The sequence below is a fragment of the Papaver somniferum genome, unplaced genomic scaffold, assembly GCF_003573695.1.
Source record: "Papaver somniferum cultivar HN1 unplaced genomic scaffold, ASM357369v1 unplaced-scaffold_133, whole genome shotgun sequence".
In the NCBI taxonomy this organism is placed as follows: domain Eukaryota; kingdom Viridiplantae; phylum Streptophyta; class Magnoliopsida; order Ranunculales; family Papaveraceae; genus Papaver; species Papaver somniferum.
Genome location: NW_020622492.1, coordinates 13,200,435 through 13,216,153, shown reverse-complemented (window position 1 = coordinate 13,216,153; position 15,719 = coordinate 13,200,435). Strand labels below are relative to the sequence as shown.

General features: G+C 36.0%; 1 protein-coding gene across 1 annotated transcript; it reads left to right on the top strand.

The window, feature by feature from the left end:
- Positions 1-14,636: 14,636 nt before the first annotated feature.
- On the top strand, positions 14,637-15,152 carry LOC113333625 (uncharacterized mitochondrial protein AtMg00810-like). Its single transcript, XM_026580050.1, has one exon. It carries the CDS (start codon positions 14,637-14,639, stop codon positions 15,150-15,152), a length of 516 nt encoding a protein of 171 aa, XP_026435835.1.
- Positions 15,153-15,719: the final 567 nt, after the last annotated feature.

Below are 15,719 nucleotides of genomic sequence, written 5' to 3'. Positions count from 1 at the left end.
AGTTAAACACTTGAAAATTCCGTTAAATTTCAGCTTTTGCTTCTGAGTTCTGTCCAACAAAATCGGATATTAACGGATAAAAATCCGATATCCGGTAGGTTAACCTTAACCTTATCGAATTGGATTTTTGATATCCGTCGGATGTTATCGGATATTCGATAACCCTTAACCTTAACCTTATCGGTATGGCCAATATCCGGCGGATATTTATCCATTGCCAGCCCTAACTCTCTATGTTGAATAAGAGATATTAACAGGATACACGATGCCCAAGTAATTGTGCTTCATTACGTCAATTGATCGGGCATTGTAAGAATGCACTTTCCAACACAATTAAACGTTGGGGGTGAGAAGCACCTTTCTCACCGAGTGCCTTTTGAGGAACTTCTTCCTTCTTATTTCTAGGAACATGATCGTGTTCCCTAGTTTTGATTACGGATTCATCCTCTTTACCAGGAATATTGCGTGATGTTATATCCTTGATTACATCTTGTGACCAGGATGGTATGTTCTTTGAATTTGAACCCGTGTGATCTTGATCTGCCATTAAACAAATTGCAGATCTCTTTTGCTCAAGACATTCTATATGTCCTTTTAAGGTATTCATTCCCTGTTGAAAATGTTTTTCTAAACACTTATCAAAGTATACCTTTCGACATGTCTCTGTAAGAAGTTCTTCTATAAGGATATCGTTCCTTGTTTGTGAATGCTCCAGCGATTGAGTAAGAATTTCACACTCTGAAGTTTATTGATATACTTCATTGCACAAGGCCAATTTTTGTTCCAAATAATCTGCTAGATTATTTTGAAAACTGAGTGTTTCTCACTTTCCTTCGTATATTCTTACATTTAATTGAACAATAATTTCTAGAACAACATCTAGGATGTCAATGGTTTTTCCTTCTTCTGAATAATTTTCAACATGTTTGAAAAACCTTTCTAACATTTTACGAAATTCAGAACTTGCGCAGACCAGTGAATTAAATTTCTTTTCTCTTTTAGAAATAGAATATTTTTCACCAGTGATTGGAGTCGGATCCAAAACACTTTCATTTAGTTTTGGATTCATTCTTTTATGATCAGAATCCTGATTCTCAATCAAATTATCAGTCTTAGACTCTCTTCTTGATTTTCGAAAAGACTTACAAGACCAATTTTCATTGACCTTTTCTGAGACCTCATTCTCAGCATCTTGTTGTACGTTAACTGAGTTCTTCATAAGTTTAGCTTTGTTTTTCTTATTTTGACTCATATATTATAGGTTGGATTGCACCAAACACAGATTGTTAGATATTTCGTGTTTCCCCGCTCTGATACCAATTGAAAAGATGGGGGTACCCAAATACACCACAATCTTTAAATTATCCACCTATAAGTCCTCTTACCGAAAGTGATTGTCTATGGACAAAGTCGAGACAATACTACAAATAGGTATTCACACTTTGTGTGATCGTCTATGGATACGAGATCGAGACAATACAATAACCAAAGTGTGATTACTTGATAATAGGTTCAGACTTAACCAAACTCTATAAGATCACTATCAAGTAATACAGAGTTAAAGTTTGTGTAATTTACTTTAAATTATAATTGCGGAAAATAAAAGTAAATGACACGACAAGATTTTATTAACGAGGAAACCGTAAATGCAGAAAAACCCCGGGACCTAGTCCATAATTGAATACTCTCGGAATTAAGCCGCTATACAAAATCTAACAAACTTCGTATGGTTGAGACCAAGAAACTAAACCTATAGTTCACCTAGTTTCTTCAGTATCCCTGCGCTTCCGACATTCAATAAGTGCACGCACTGGAACAATTACTTTTGATCGTATTCCAAACAGTAAAGAAACAACAAATTTGTTTGGTAACAACTATCTTGATTCTTTCAAATGAAGATATCTCAAGTCACAAGCAAAGGCTCTTCTGTTTAACCAATAAACTCCTTTGCCTGGTTAGACCAATCTATCCAACAACTACCGAAGTAGCAGATTTTATATTTGCAATCAATCAATATAGAATCAAACAAGAAACTATAAGGTGATGCCGATCTTACACAACTAAGATATCGAATAAATCTGATTCTAGTTGGATCCCAGCCGATCAAGGTTTGTGCACACCCAAAGATATAAAAACCAAATCAAAAATCTTCTTTGTCTTCAAATCTTCTTTAATCTTCAATAAACACCTGCACAACACCACTTGAATCTCTTGTGATCAATCACACACTGAACAGAGTTTGTTAACAATGGATTATCACAAGACGTCTTTAGATCTACAAACAGTTCTAAAGATCCCTTCGACACTTCGATCTAGTTTGAGTGAATCTTATATCAGAAGAGAAGATTCTCAAGAATAAACAAACTAGGTGCAATCAAAGTTCAACAACCATTAGTCAATCAAATCAATCGAAAACTAAAATAAACTGAAATTATCCAGTTTCCTACCAACGGTATTCGTAGATCGCTTCTTGATCCCACAGAAGTCTTTAAACGAGTGTTCGTAAGAGATTTCGCCTAATTAGGGTACTTTCTCTCCGAATAGACGGCTCCACCAGAAACAACAAAAAAATGAAGTTTTTCTGGCTCTAGGATAGTTTGCTCGAAACGGAAACTTGGGTATTTATAGACCAAGGATGTTTGGACACCAAAGAATTTCCAAAATCGAATTATTCTTAAGATATGCAATAAATTCCCAAATCGGTTTTCATAATTCCTGGAAATGCTTTGTCCAATAATTCCGAAATCTCACTAGAAAATCTCCAATTAGTAAATGCACATTACCAATTTTTATTTTCCATAGATATGCATTTAATTGCTGGTAATTAAAAGCATATAAAACTAACAACCTTAATTAAAAGATTCTTAATATATTTCGGTCCGGGATCTCCTTGAGTAATTAAGGAATAATATTGAACAATAAAGGATAAGAGTTAATGAACATGTTCAAAGTATGGCGACATCTTTTTCTTTGTAAATCCCTTTTCATATTTACAATCCTGTATACCAAACTTCCAAACAAGTTTAAAATTAGTTCATTTGTATTCCGAGAACAACTACGTGATTGATCAAGTATCAATACACTAAGCATGGGTTTACGGTTCTACCAAACACAAGGATCGGTTCTACCTTAATACGGTTACTGAAACCGGTTACATTAGTTACCAGGATCGGTTACGTCATTTACCATGAGCGGTTACCATATTCTTATGGTATTACTTTTGATCGGTTACACAAGTCACTAGGATCGGTTACACCAATTACCAGGACCGGTTACGCCAATTACAAGGATCGATTACACAACTCTTTTGTGATTGGTCATACCAATTACTAGGATCGGTTACACCAATTATAAATATGGATCATACCATCTTAGGTGATTACTTAGGATCGGGTACACTAATAAAAGTCATACCAATACATAAGTCAGGCACTGTGACTAGTTTTACCAAGATACATAAGAAGTTATGATCGGTTCTACTAACTCACGCATATTGGTAATCCAAAGATATGCAATGAATAACAATACCAATAAGCCTAGCAATTTCCCTTTTGATTCATAAAACAAGTTCATGAATGTACCTCCTTTAAACAAATGTAAACATTGTTTCGTAGGACGAAATCTTCACCTTTACCCATACACATAATCACAATAGCATTCATACGATTATGTCGATGTCTTATATACGAAGTTCAAAATATAAGCATTATACTTCTTATTCTAATTCCTTAACACTATGATCATGTGATCATGTCTCACTACTAGAGTGTAATCATACACAGCTTCGCAGTTATGTTTTCAATATAGCTTGACTTGAAAGATACATTAGGAATGAAACAGTTCAAGTCAAAATATTACTAACTCAAGAGGAAGGATGATGTCGTCGTTGTAGCTTGTTAGTTCTTCACATTCTTCAAGTGTTCGAGTAATACTTGTATGTATCATAATCTTAATCTTTCTAGTCTAACCTATACGAAGTTGTCTCTATTAGATAATCAAGCGACTCTTTAATTGATTTTTGACACTAAAATATGACAACCAAACTTGAACCCAACGCTTGGTAGTTTCAACCGACCTATGCTCTAACAACCTCTACAATGGATTTAATTCCTGCAGAAACCCAGAACTCTCATAAGAGGGATTTCAATGGTCTCCCTTCTCGAAATCTCTACAAGAATCATGTTTCTCCTCTTGGTGCAAACTCTTACACCACTAAAATACGCATTCCTAGTGGTTATGAGAATAAGCCTGGTAGATCCAAGTCTAGATGGAGGAGACCTCTCTCCACAAATCCTCTAGAACCAATTTCCAGAGGTCCTAGACTTAATTCTTAGAAAATTCCCTCTAATGGATTTTCTAAAAAGGTTATGTCAAATTCTTCTGGAATTAGAAAAAGGAGGAGAAAGACAAGACATACTAGGTTCAAACTCTCAGATGGTATTCACAGTGCATCTCTCAATACTCATGGTGGGATTACATCTCACCTTGCTACCTAGTTCTAGGAAATTTCGTCCTTGTATCTGACTTGAGAGTTGCAAGGATGATATTTGTAAGATGCACAAGTCTACTGTTGGTAACCGTCTGTCTTGTGTTTGTTTGTGTTGTTTTCCTCTTTCATGAAGGATTTAATTCTTTTTCAGAATGACTCTAGGGTTGAATTGCAAATCTTCAAATGCAAATGAATCAGCTTATTGATGGTCAGACCAAAATCCTTGATACTCAAAAGATCTTGATCAGGAATCATAAGAAACTCATCATGGACTGTGTCAAGGCTAGGCATCTTGCCCGCATTGTTGATCGGAAAGTTAATGTTCTAACTCATGAACATGAAGTCTCTACAGTAAAAAGAATCAAGGATATCAGTGATATTTTTATGATGGACCCTTTCAGAGGTATGATGTTATCAAGTAAACTTGATTGTCTTTATTTTTTCTAGGAAACTTCTTATGAGAATTTATTCTTGTGTTTTAAGAAGGATAACTAGGGTTTGGAATAACAATTATTGTGAGTACACATAGCTATTTCCACCAATTTTCATCTTGCAATGTTTTTAGATTTATTTATTTAAATTCTAAAGTTTATTTGGAATATGATTTTGCAGTATTAATCTTTATGGTTTTATATATTGCAACTTGTTATAGGATATGTGTGTTTGCGTCCGTGAACTGTGATTGTCCCATATTTGCTCAAAAGTCAAGTCTATCATATGTCTTTATTGATAAAAGATAGAAATAACTTTTGAGAACAAAAGTTAATCCTATTATGTCATTATGCAAATATTGATGGAATATGGGATGAAATTCTATTTACAAATACGAATTTAAATCTATTACATGTCTCTATGAAAATATTGATGCAAAATAGAATGAATCTTTGAATATTCCGCAGTATTGGTCTTTCCCTGATCCACATCTTCGTGTAAGTATTGTGCGGCTCCATAAGTTCTCTAATGTGAGCATTTCCGATTAAATTAATCATGGGTTCTCCCGTGGTTAATTTAATTGAGTATTTTAGATACAAATTCATGTTTCATTTGATTTTTTAATGTCCAAAGAAATCTTTCTTTTCTTGTGAAATTAAGGTCGCTCTTGTTGTTCTTTCGGGAATGAAATTTTATGGGGGAGAGTTCTTAATTGAACTTGTTCTTAATTGACAAATCTTTGTGGGGAGTGCAGTTGTGGAATATTGTAGGAGTTTTCTTGTATCTTTATAAACTCCTTGATGAATACACTAGTTTCGGCTTTGTGAAATCATCAAAACAAAGTTGATATGTTCTCTTTCGGTCATGAAGTATCTCTATGGAAATTTCATTAGGATCCCACTAGTTTTCGTACCTTTGCCAATTTATATTGACAAAAAGGGGGAGAATTAATGTGTAGTTCACACTACAAATACATATGGTTTACGGATCATTATGTAAGAGGGAGTGGTTTTCATGAGAGTTGAAGTATTGACTAAGGGGAAGTGATACAATTGGACTTTGATGTTGTGTAATAATACTATGACACTGTATAACAATGATTGAGAGCTACTGTTTTCTAATTGTTATAGCTACGGATCTTCAACAACTATGATGATGAGTTGAACACGTTCAGAATCGCCGGAGTACTTGGAAGTGATGAAGATTTCGAGTAATATTGAAGAACCAAGGAAATCACGCATTTGGATGAGATGCTACAAAGTTTAATTATTTTGTAATCCACATGTATTGATAGTTTTGTCAGTAAAATTGACAAAGGGGGAGATTGTTAGAGCACTGCTCGGTCGAACTCGCAAGCGTTGCTATCTCAAGCTTGTGTGTCAAGTTTAGTTGCCAAAACTATAAGTATTGATTTCTAGTCTACTTATAGTTGTGTCTCGGATTAGGATAGATAATGTAGTTGAGCATTAGACTTCACGACGTTCATCGATTGAAGACAAAGAACTACTAAGGGGAGCTTGTGGAACTTCATCAACAAAAGGTATGTGGAGACTTGAACTCATCCATCACTCAAAAGTCTATCTACGCTATATCTTATTTGAGACAAAAGTCATATAGATATATAGACTTCAATTATGCACATTTGATATTTCGGGATGAGTTTAACTCGTTTACATATTTCTCAAAATATGTGTTGGTAAGATTTCTCTTTAACCAAGTTCATCTTCTATTCTTGACGAAAGTCAAAAGATGATCATGTAAAGATCGCCTGGTAACATCTTACATGATTTGTGTGAGACTGTCATTTAATGTAGACTCGAAATATTTCGTATTGATCATTCGAGTACTTGAAAATTGCTTTGAAGCTAATAGTTTGTGTGAGACAGCTATTGTCGTCTTCCGAGAATGTTTCAATGGTTGAAATGAGAGTTTAGAACAATTGGATATAAGCACAGTATGCGTACTTACATATGTGTAATCCAAGTCCGGGAACCATGGTATGCATACCCATATGCGTACTGATTGGTTTAGTAGAGGTCCGGGAACTAAGTACGCATACCGGTATGCGTACTGGCGTGAGGTTCATGTTCCGGGACTTCACTGAGTTTGGTGGTATGCGTACCCGTTCGCTGGCGAACCCAAACTTAGTCCGACCACTAAGGTATGCGTACCTTTTTGCATACTTGAGTGGATTATGTTCTAAAATCGGTTTTTTCATGAACTAATATATTTATATAATAAGGAACGCAATTTTTTGCAAATCGTGGCTATAATGTTCATGACTTGATTCGAGTGAATCAAAATCGATTTTGCTTCAATTGTGTCTTGTATACTTCTATAAGAATATAAACAATTGAACAACTCCAGATTTAGTTTCATTTGAGTCATTTGAACTAGTTATAATTAAGATGAATGGGGTTGATATGAAAGTGTTCATATTGCTAACTTCGGTTAACTATTGTTGAGCTAACAAAGGTGTACACGTTTAGGTACGGTTACTCATATCTAAATGAAGTCACTTTTCATTCGTGTGTAACAAGCTAAGTTCGATCTAACGGTTGAAAGATATTAGCTTGAGTCTAATCAGGTTTTCATCTAACGGTGAATATTGAATGCTTTGTTACCAAGGTAACATTGATTACAAACCCTGATTTGAAGACAATATAAAGGATAACTCTAGCAACTAAGAAACCTAATCCCCACACCTCATGTGTGATACTAGTTGCGACTAGAGTCGCAAGATATTGCTCAACTAGTATCACACCTCCTGTGTGATACTAGTTGAGCAATATCTTGGATTTTCAGAAGAGTTTGATCTTGACTGAAATTCCTGACTTTGCTCGTTTGATCAGTATTTTGAGAATATTAAAATAATAATAATATTTAAATATTTTCGTGAATAGTCTAGTCGGTCATGTGACCATTTGACTTTTTGGCTTTTTCATGGTTTGAGCAATATTTGAGAAAACATGAAGAAACCATGATTTTTGCGCAAACGAATGAGTTTCATGAGATGAGGGAAACAATAATTATGAAAACAAGGGATTGCAAGGTGTGGGACCGGCTACGTCTAGGGAATGGCCGGTCGGCTAGGTAGCCTGGTCCCGCGACACCTTCCCTATTTTTATTATTTTTCATGAAACCGTGAAAATATGGAGAAACCGTGAGTTTTGCTCAAACAAGGAAAGTTGCTCGAATTAAGGAGTTTTCATGAGTTCATGAAAATAATAAAATAAGAAAAATAAAGAGATGAGGCGTGGGAACCGGCCGGCCGGTGGGCCCGGTCCCTAGGCACCTCTTCTTTTATTATTTTATTATAATTTTTCTCTCCTGTTTTGTGTAGGATTCCTCGTTTGTATATATTTTTGAATGCTCGTTCGTGCATTTGGGTGCTCGTTCGTGCATCATTGTTGAGTACACTTGCACCATTTTATTGGGGCTTACTCGGTGATAGTCCAGACGCCCGATGTTGAGTAATTATTACTAATTCATGAAATTCAGCGGAGAATGATTCATGAAACAGAGTAATAATTATGAATTGTGCATCTCTTACTAATCCATGAAATCCAGTCGGGGAATTCAGGGAACAGAGTAATGAGATAAATTGGTTCTCTATTACTAATCCATGGAACCATCCGGCGATAGCCATGGAACAGAGTAATGAGATAAAATAGATTATTTTCTAAGAATTCAGTCGGTGAATGTCACGGTAGAATTTTACTATTGTAGAATCGAGATATGAGATAGTTGAACCATCATACTCGTTCTGAAGAGTGCATAGTCAGGAAACAACGTGCATCGTTGGTGTCCTGAGGCGTTTAGCCCTCCGGGAAATAATTATATCCAGAGAGCCGCCTGAATCTATACATGGTCTCTCTACATAGTCAGGGAACAGCGAGTATCGCCGACATCCTGAAGGCGTTAAGCCCTCCGACAAACAATTATGTCCAAAGAGCCTCCCAATCGTTCTTCTATGTATAAGGGGGTCTCTTTATGTAGTCAGGGAATAACGAGTATCGTCGACGTCCTGAAGGCATTAAGCCCTCTAACAAACAATTATGTCTAGAGGACCACCCAATCGTTCTTCTACATAGAGGGCACAATTAAATGTGTAGCACCGAACGCTCATCTAGTGGGAGGCCTTTCGAGAAACATATTCATCATGGCTCTGAGAGGAATGATGGGTCGGAAGACCGACTTTGTTTTACCGCCAGCACACGGTATCCGAATTGTATACAACAACAAATGTGGTTCGTTCCCATGAGGAGTGTTTCTAAATTACTTCTAACTAATACAATCGATTTCCTAATCAATGTTAATTCAAGTGGAAATTTCAGAACTTTATACTACGGAAATAAACAAATAAATTGAATGTAAACAAAACTTTTAAAGTGAAAAGCAAGGTGATAAATGGTTAAGGGTCCGGGAATCCGTTGCAAGTTATTACTTGTGTTTTATCACGAGAGTCTCGATATTACTCATGTAAAGCAGCAACACACAACGACTAATACATGGAAGATATGTCGTTAAGAACTATTTATAATAATCGACGAAAGATATGTTTGATCTCGACCTAAAAGTAGAACCCCTAATCACTATGTATACTTGGCATACAAAGTAGAAGAATGTTCATAAATCTATTGTGAATCAGGTCTTAATGGGATTATCTATAACTTCCCTATGTAGTACACTTGGCATAAAACATGAAAAGATTTATAATAACAATCAACAAATGAGATACTCAAACATAATAATTAAGGTTTTGATTTAAAGAAACTCTTGCTCATGAACATAAATAATCTAGCCTACAAGTTCATTCTTTCACCCCTAACAATAGTTTAGCAAATCATAGCTTTTTCAAAAACCATAGAAATTGATAAAGGAAATAAACTAAGCATATTGAAAACTCAAACCCTAGTTTCTCCCCGTGTAGAAGGCCTCCCCCCATATGAGTATGTGTATTCCTACTTATAGGTATCTCAATGCCCTCGTTGACCGCTACCAGCACCTGCCACAGCCCGGTCCAATCGCAAAAACCAGTTGCTAAATTCAGGCCCTTTTCCAAATCTCAGTAAAAAACCCAAATGCCTACTCTGGTTGCAGCACCAATCTCCACCACTACCATTTGCATAAACTGACTACTTTGATCTCATGGATGGAAGCATCTCTTGGCCAGCACCATGGTAGACGAAACCCTCCAATCACAGTAGCCTAAGTTCAGCCAAATTCTACCCAATCGAAATCTATTGACAACATCATTAAACAACTAGCACCAGCTGTTCTTTGCTCTCTGCGGCGCTGCCATCAGTACTCTTTTATCTCGTCGTCAATAGCCTGCAGATGTAAAAATGGCAGCAACAATTCTGTGTTGCTTTTACTCGACTGCTCTAACCCATCTCTGAACCACGCTTTTCTTCTGCCAAATTACTTTTTAGTCGAGACCAAGAGTTCGAAGTAGAAAACAACCATCACCACCATCACTGCACAAACTAAACAATACACGAACAACATTTGAACACACCTCCTCATGGTTCTTGAACCCACTGATCTCGTGGAAACAGCCAGCACTTTGCTCTCTCCCTCTATATTAATCAATGCCACCATTCCCATTGTATCGTCTCTGCCAAAACAACCACTTCCTTCACCATTTGAACACTCTACACCTTGAATACAAGGGAAGCTTCACTTGGACAGAAAACCCATCAAATTCCAATTCTTACTCAGGCAATTGCACGGAAATTTTGTACGAAACTGTGGAGACAGTTAATGTGTCCTGTAATACACAATCATGTGTCTTATTCTGTATGGTCTATATTGTGCCATGTGTCATACTCTGTATGGTCCATTGTCTTCTTAGCTGTCTACTTAGCTGTATCCTATCTATCTAGTCCTAGCTGTACTGACAGTTACAGAGACTGTCTGCTATATTAACTCTATGTCTGTAACCTTTTTCCTTTGACCAATCTATTCCATTTCCTACATGGTATCAGATACCAGTCGATCCTTATCAACCTAAAACAAACCCTAATATCCAACAACAATCTTAGAAAACTGCCATTAATGGTGAAAAAACCATGAATTCTGTGAATTCCTTATCAAACCACAACAACAATCTGGATAACACCAATCTCAATATCAATACCACAAATCAGGCTTCTTCTTCAAATCCGCCATTACAACAATCAATTCCACCTATTCTTCCGCAACCACAAACACAACCACCACCACAATATCAACATCAGTCGTTTTACAATGTTCCTCAATCCAATTTTTCATGTTAATCCTTTACCTTTTCCAAACATTTCAAATTTTGTGTATCAAAAGTTAGATGGATCTAATTTTCTGGTTCGGAATGATCAGTTATCTTCGATCTTGATTAGTACCGACTTATTTGGCTTTGTTGATGGATCTTTTCCAACTGAGTCTCCATTATTGCTTCACAACAACGTTCCTATGACAAATCCGAAGTTTTCATATTGTAAATATCTTGATCATTTCTTCGGTTCTTGCATCAGTGCAACTGTAGTTCCTTCTTTAGATACAAAATTACTTGGTAAACCTACAACGAGAGATAAATGGAATCATCTTGCGAAGATTTTTAGTGAACAGTTCTTTGCCAGGAAGAACATATTAAGATATCAACTGCATTCAATTCGTCGAGGCAACTCTACTATATTTGATTTTCTGCAACAAATTAAATCCATCTCTGATTCTTTGGCTGAAATTGGTGAACCGGTACCAGATTCATATCTTGTAATGTATGCTTTGTCTGGTTTAGACCGAGAATATTCCCATTTTTTAATAACAATGCAAAATAGAGAAATACCTCTTTTTTTTCTGAGTTACGTTCTCGATTAGTTACTCATGAAAAGTGGATGCTAGATCAAGATAATGAATCATCTTCTTACTTAGCTAAAGATCCAACGAATTCTGCATTTTTTGTTAAGAAGTATAAATCATATGGTTCTAGTTCCAAGAAACCTATGTCCAATGCTTATCCTCCAAAGTTTGGTACTACATATTCTGGTTCTGGTTTTACTTTCAAGAAAGGGGAATTCAATCCAGCAGTTAAGCAACCATTGGAATACAACTCCATTCCTTGTTAGATTTGTAATCAATTTGGAGATTTTGGAACGCGATGTAGATACAGATATGCTCCTGAAGAAAGACCTCCAAGATCTCCACAAAGGAAGACTACATGATCTAGTCATAAGGCTTTTGCAGGTGTTGAGACTTCTACTTCAACAAATCCATGGCATCTCACTGAACAAAACAATATGGCTACTCGGAATGCTTTCTCTGTCACTGCTGGTCAATGGAGTGTTGGTCTTACTGGTCCAATTTGGATCCCAGATTCTGGAGCTACTGGTCATATGACAAATGATTCAACTATTCTGGATGAAACTGAAGAATATGAAGGTGCAGAACAAGTCATGTTGGGGGATGGTAAGCTTTTACCCATTACAATGACTGGTTCTACTACTTTAGCTACTCTACTTATACTTCTGCTGCTAAAGTTACTTCATTTGATTTACATAATGTTCTATATGTTCCTTCTATAAAATACAATTTATTATCCATAGCAAAATTTACTGCTGAAAATAATTGTTCTTTTGAATTTATTCCTTGGGGATACAATATCAAATCTCTACAGACTAATCAGATTCTTGCTCAAGGACTTATGGAGAATAATTTGTATCCTCTCAAGTCTTTTCTTATGTTACCAGTTCATCACACTACTGCTGTTGTTTCAGTCTTAGCTTCTCCAGTCATTTGGCATCACAGGCTTGGACATCCTGCTTCCAAGATTATCAGGAAATTATCCTCCACTTCAGCTATTAAGCTCTCTAACAACACTTTTGAGTTTGTCTGTACTTCTTGTCAGTTAGGCAAAAGTATTTTTCTGTCTTTCCCAAGTTCTGTATCTACTTCCACTTGTGCTTTAGCATTAATCCATTGTGATATCTGGGGTGCTACACCTGTCTCTTCTACATTAGGGTATAGATATTACATATTATTCATGGATGATTATAGTAAGTTTCATTGGATTTATCCAATGAAGTTGAAGTCAGACAACTTGTCTTGTTTCATTCTATTTCAAAAATTAATGGAAAATCTTTTGAGTTCTAAGATTAAAGAATTTAAGTGTGATGGAGCTTTGGAGTTAATTAAGGGAGTGTTTAAAGAGTTTCTTGATACAAATGGTATTTCTCTTAGAATATCTTGTCCTCATTTGCACCAACAGACTGAAGATGCTGAAAGGAAACATAGAAAGATTACAGAAATGGGTAATACACTTCTTATTAATGCTTCTATGCCAAAAAAAATCTGGTTTGATGCTTTCTTAAGTGCAACATACTTAATCAACAGAACTCCCACAAAGTTACTGAGTCATAAATGTCCTTATGAAGTGTTATTTGCAAAGTTACCAGATTACTCTTTTCTGAATTTTTTTGGATGCTTTAGAAAAGATAAGTTGAGCCCTACATATGCTATTTGTGTGTTCATTGGCTATAGTCCCTTTCATAAAGGCTATAGGTGTTTTGATTACAAAACCCATAGAGTTTATACTACTACAAATGTTAGATTCAATGAACAAGTTTTTCCTTTTGCTGGCAAAAATACTACTTCTGTAGTTATTGAAGATTGTTCTGATGCTCCTATACAAGATACATCTGCTGCTGCTACTTCTTCTCCATCATCTTCTACTGAGGTATTTTCTTCTTCAGATACTTCTGCTTCTTCACATGCTAAGAATTTATCTCCTTCATCCTTGCAAGATAATGTTACATCTGTTGCTTCTCCAATGCATACTAGGTCTAAATATGGTATTAGTAAAAAGAAAGGTTTAGATGATAAATGGGTAGCTTGGATACATAGAGATGACTTGAAACATCATATACCCACAGCTTTGACAGCTCTTGTGGATTCTTTGGTTGAGCCTAAATCTTTTACTCTAGCACTTAAGGATCCTAGATGGGCTAGATCAATGAAGATGAGCATGAAGCACTTATTTGTAATGATACTTATGAAGAAGTCCCTTTTGTTATTGGAATGAATGTTTTAGGATGCAAATGGGTATATAAAACTAAGCTAAAATCATATGGTACTCTAGAAAAATTCAAGTCTAGGTTAGTTGCCCAAGAATATAGACAAATTGATGGTGTGTACTATGAGGAGACTTTTAGTCCTGTGGTGAAGTTTGCTACTATCAGACGTGTTCTTAGTTTAGCTGTGAGTCATGGTTGGTTTATAAGACAGTTGGATGTGTCAAACGCTTTTCTACATGGGTTTTTAAATGAAGATGTTTGTATGAGACAACCACCTGGTTTTGTAAATCCAGAACATCCATATTATGTGTGCAAGCTGAAAAGACCTCTTTATGGGCTAAAACAAGCTCCAAGAGCTTGGTTTGAGAGATTTATTAAATTTATGCTTTAACAAGGTTTTCCTTCAGTCAGTTAATGACAATTCTATGTTTTATTTTCTTCAAGATGGTCTAAAGATGATCCTTTTAGTGTATGTTGATGATATAATCTTGGTGGGTGCTTCTGATGTTCAACTCAAGGGTTTCATTGAAGTTTTAAAATCAGAATTTGCTATGAAAGATTTGGGGTCATTGAATTATTTTTTGGGCATTGAAGCTAATTGGAATTCAGATTCTCAAACCCTGTTACTGACTCAGAATAAATATTCTCTAGAGTAGAAGCATGACATGCTTGAATGCAAACCCTGTAAAACTCCTGTGGCATATGGGAAAAGAGCTTCATTATATGATGGTACTTTGTTAACTGATGCTGCTAGTTACAGATCTCTTGTAGGAGGAATTCAATACCTCAATATGTCCAGGCCTGATTTGAGCTTTGCAGTCAATTATGTTTCTCAATTCATGCATCAGCCAACTGATGTTCATTTGCAGCTAGCCAAAAGTATTTTGAGGTATGTGAAGGGATCTTTAGGCTCTGGCATTAAGTTTAAACCTGGAGATTGTACCACCATTTCTGCTTACAGTGATAGTGATTGGGCTGGATGCCCTGACACTAGAAAGTCTACTACTGGATATTGTGTGTTTATGGGTCCAAATTTGGTTGCTTGGTCTTCTAAGAAGCAACCAACTATATCCAGATCTAGCACTGAGGCAGAATATAAGGCTTTTGAAGTCACTGCAACTGAAGTTCAATGGATTTCTTATTTGCTAAATGAATTGGGTTTCTCAGTTACAACTCCCTGATTTTTATATTGTGATAATCTTGGAGCCAGAAGTCTTGCAGCCGATCCCAGATTTCATGCCAGAACAAAACACATTGAAATAGATTTTCATACTATTAGAGACCTGGTAGATGTTGGTTTTGTGCAGGTTCATTATGTTCCAACTTTACATCAAATAGCTGATGTTTTTACAAAAGGTATGCCTAAGGAGTTGTTCTTCAGACTACAACAACAAATGATGCATTATGTCAGTGAGCAGTTCCAGTAATGGTCCATCATTTGAGGGGGAATGTTGAGACAGTTAATGTGTCCTGTAATACACAGTCATGTGTCTTATTCTGTATGGTCTATATTGTGCCATGTGTCATACTCTGGATGGTTCATTGTCTTCTTAGCTGTCTGCTTAATTGTATCCTATCTGTCTAGTGACAGTTATAATTACATGTATTAACTCTATGTCTGTAACCTTTTTCGTTTGATCAATCTATTCCATTTCCTACAGAAACTTCAGGCGCAACCAACTACATAAATCGTCGCCAGCAATACCAGTTCACCCTTCCCTGCACAATCGAAGTTTCAGCAAAAACCC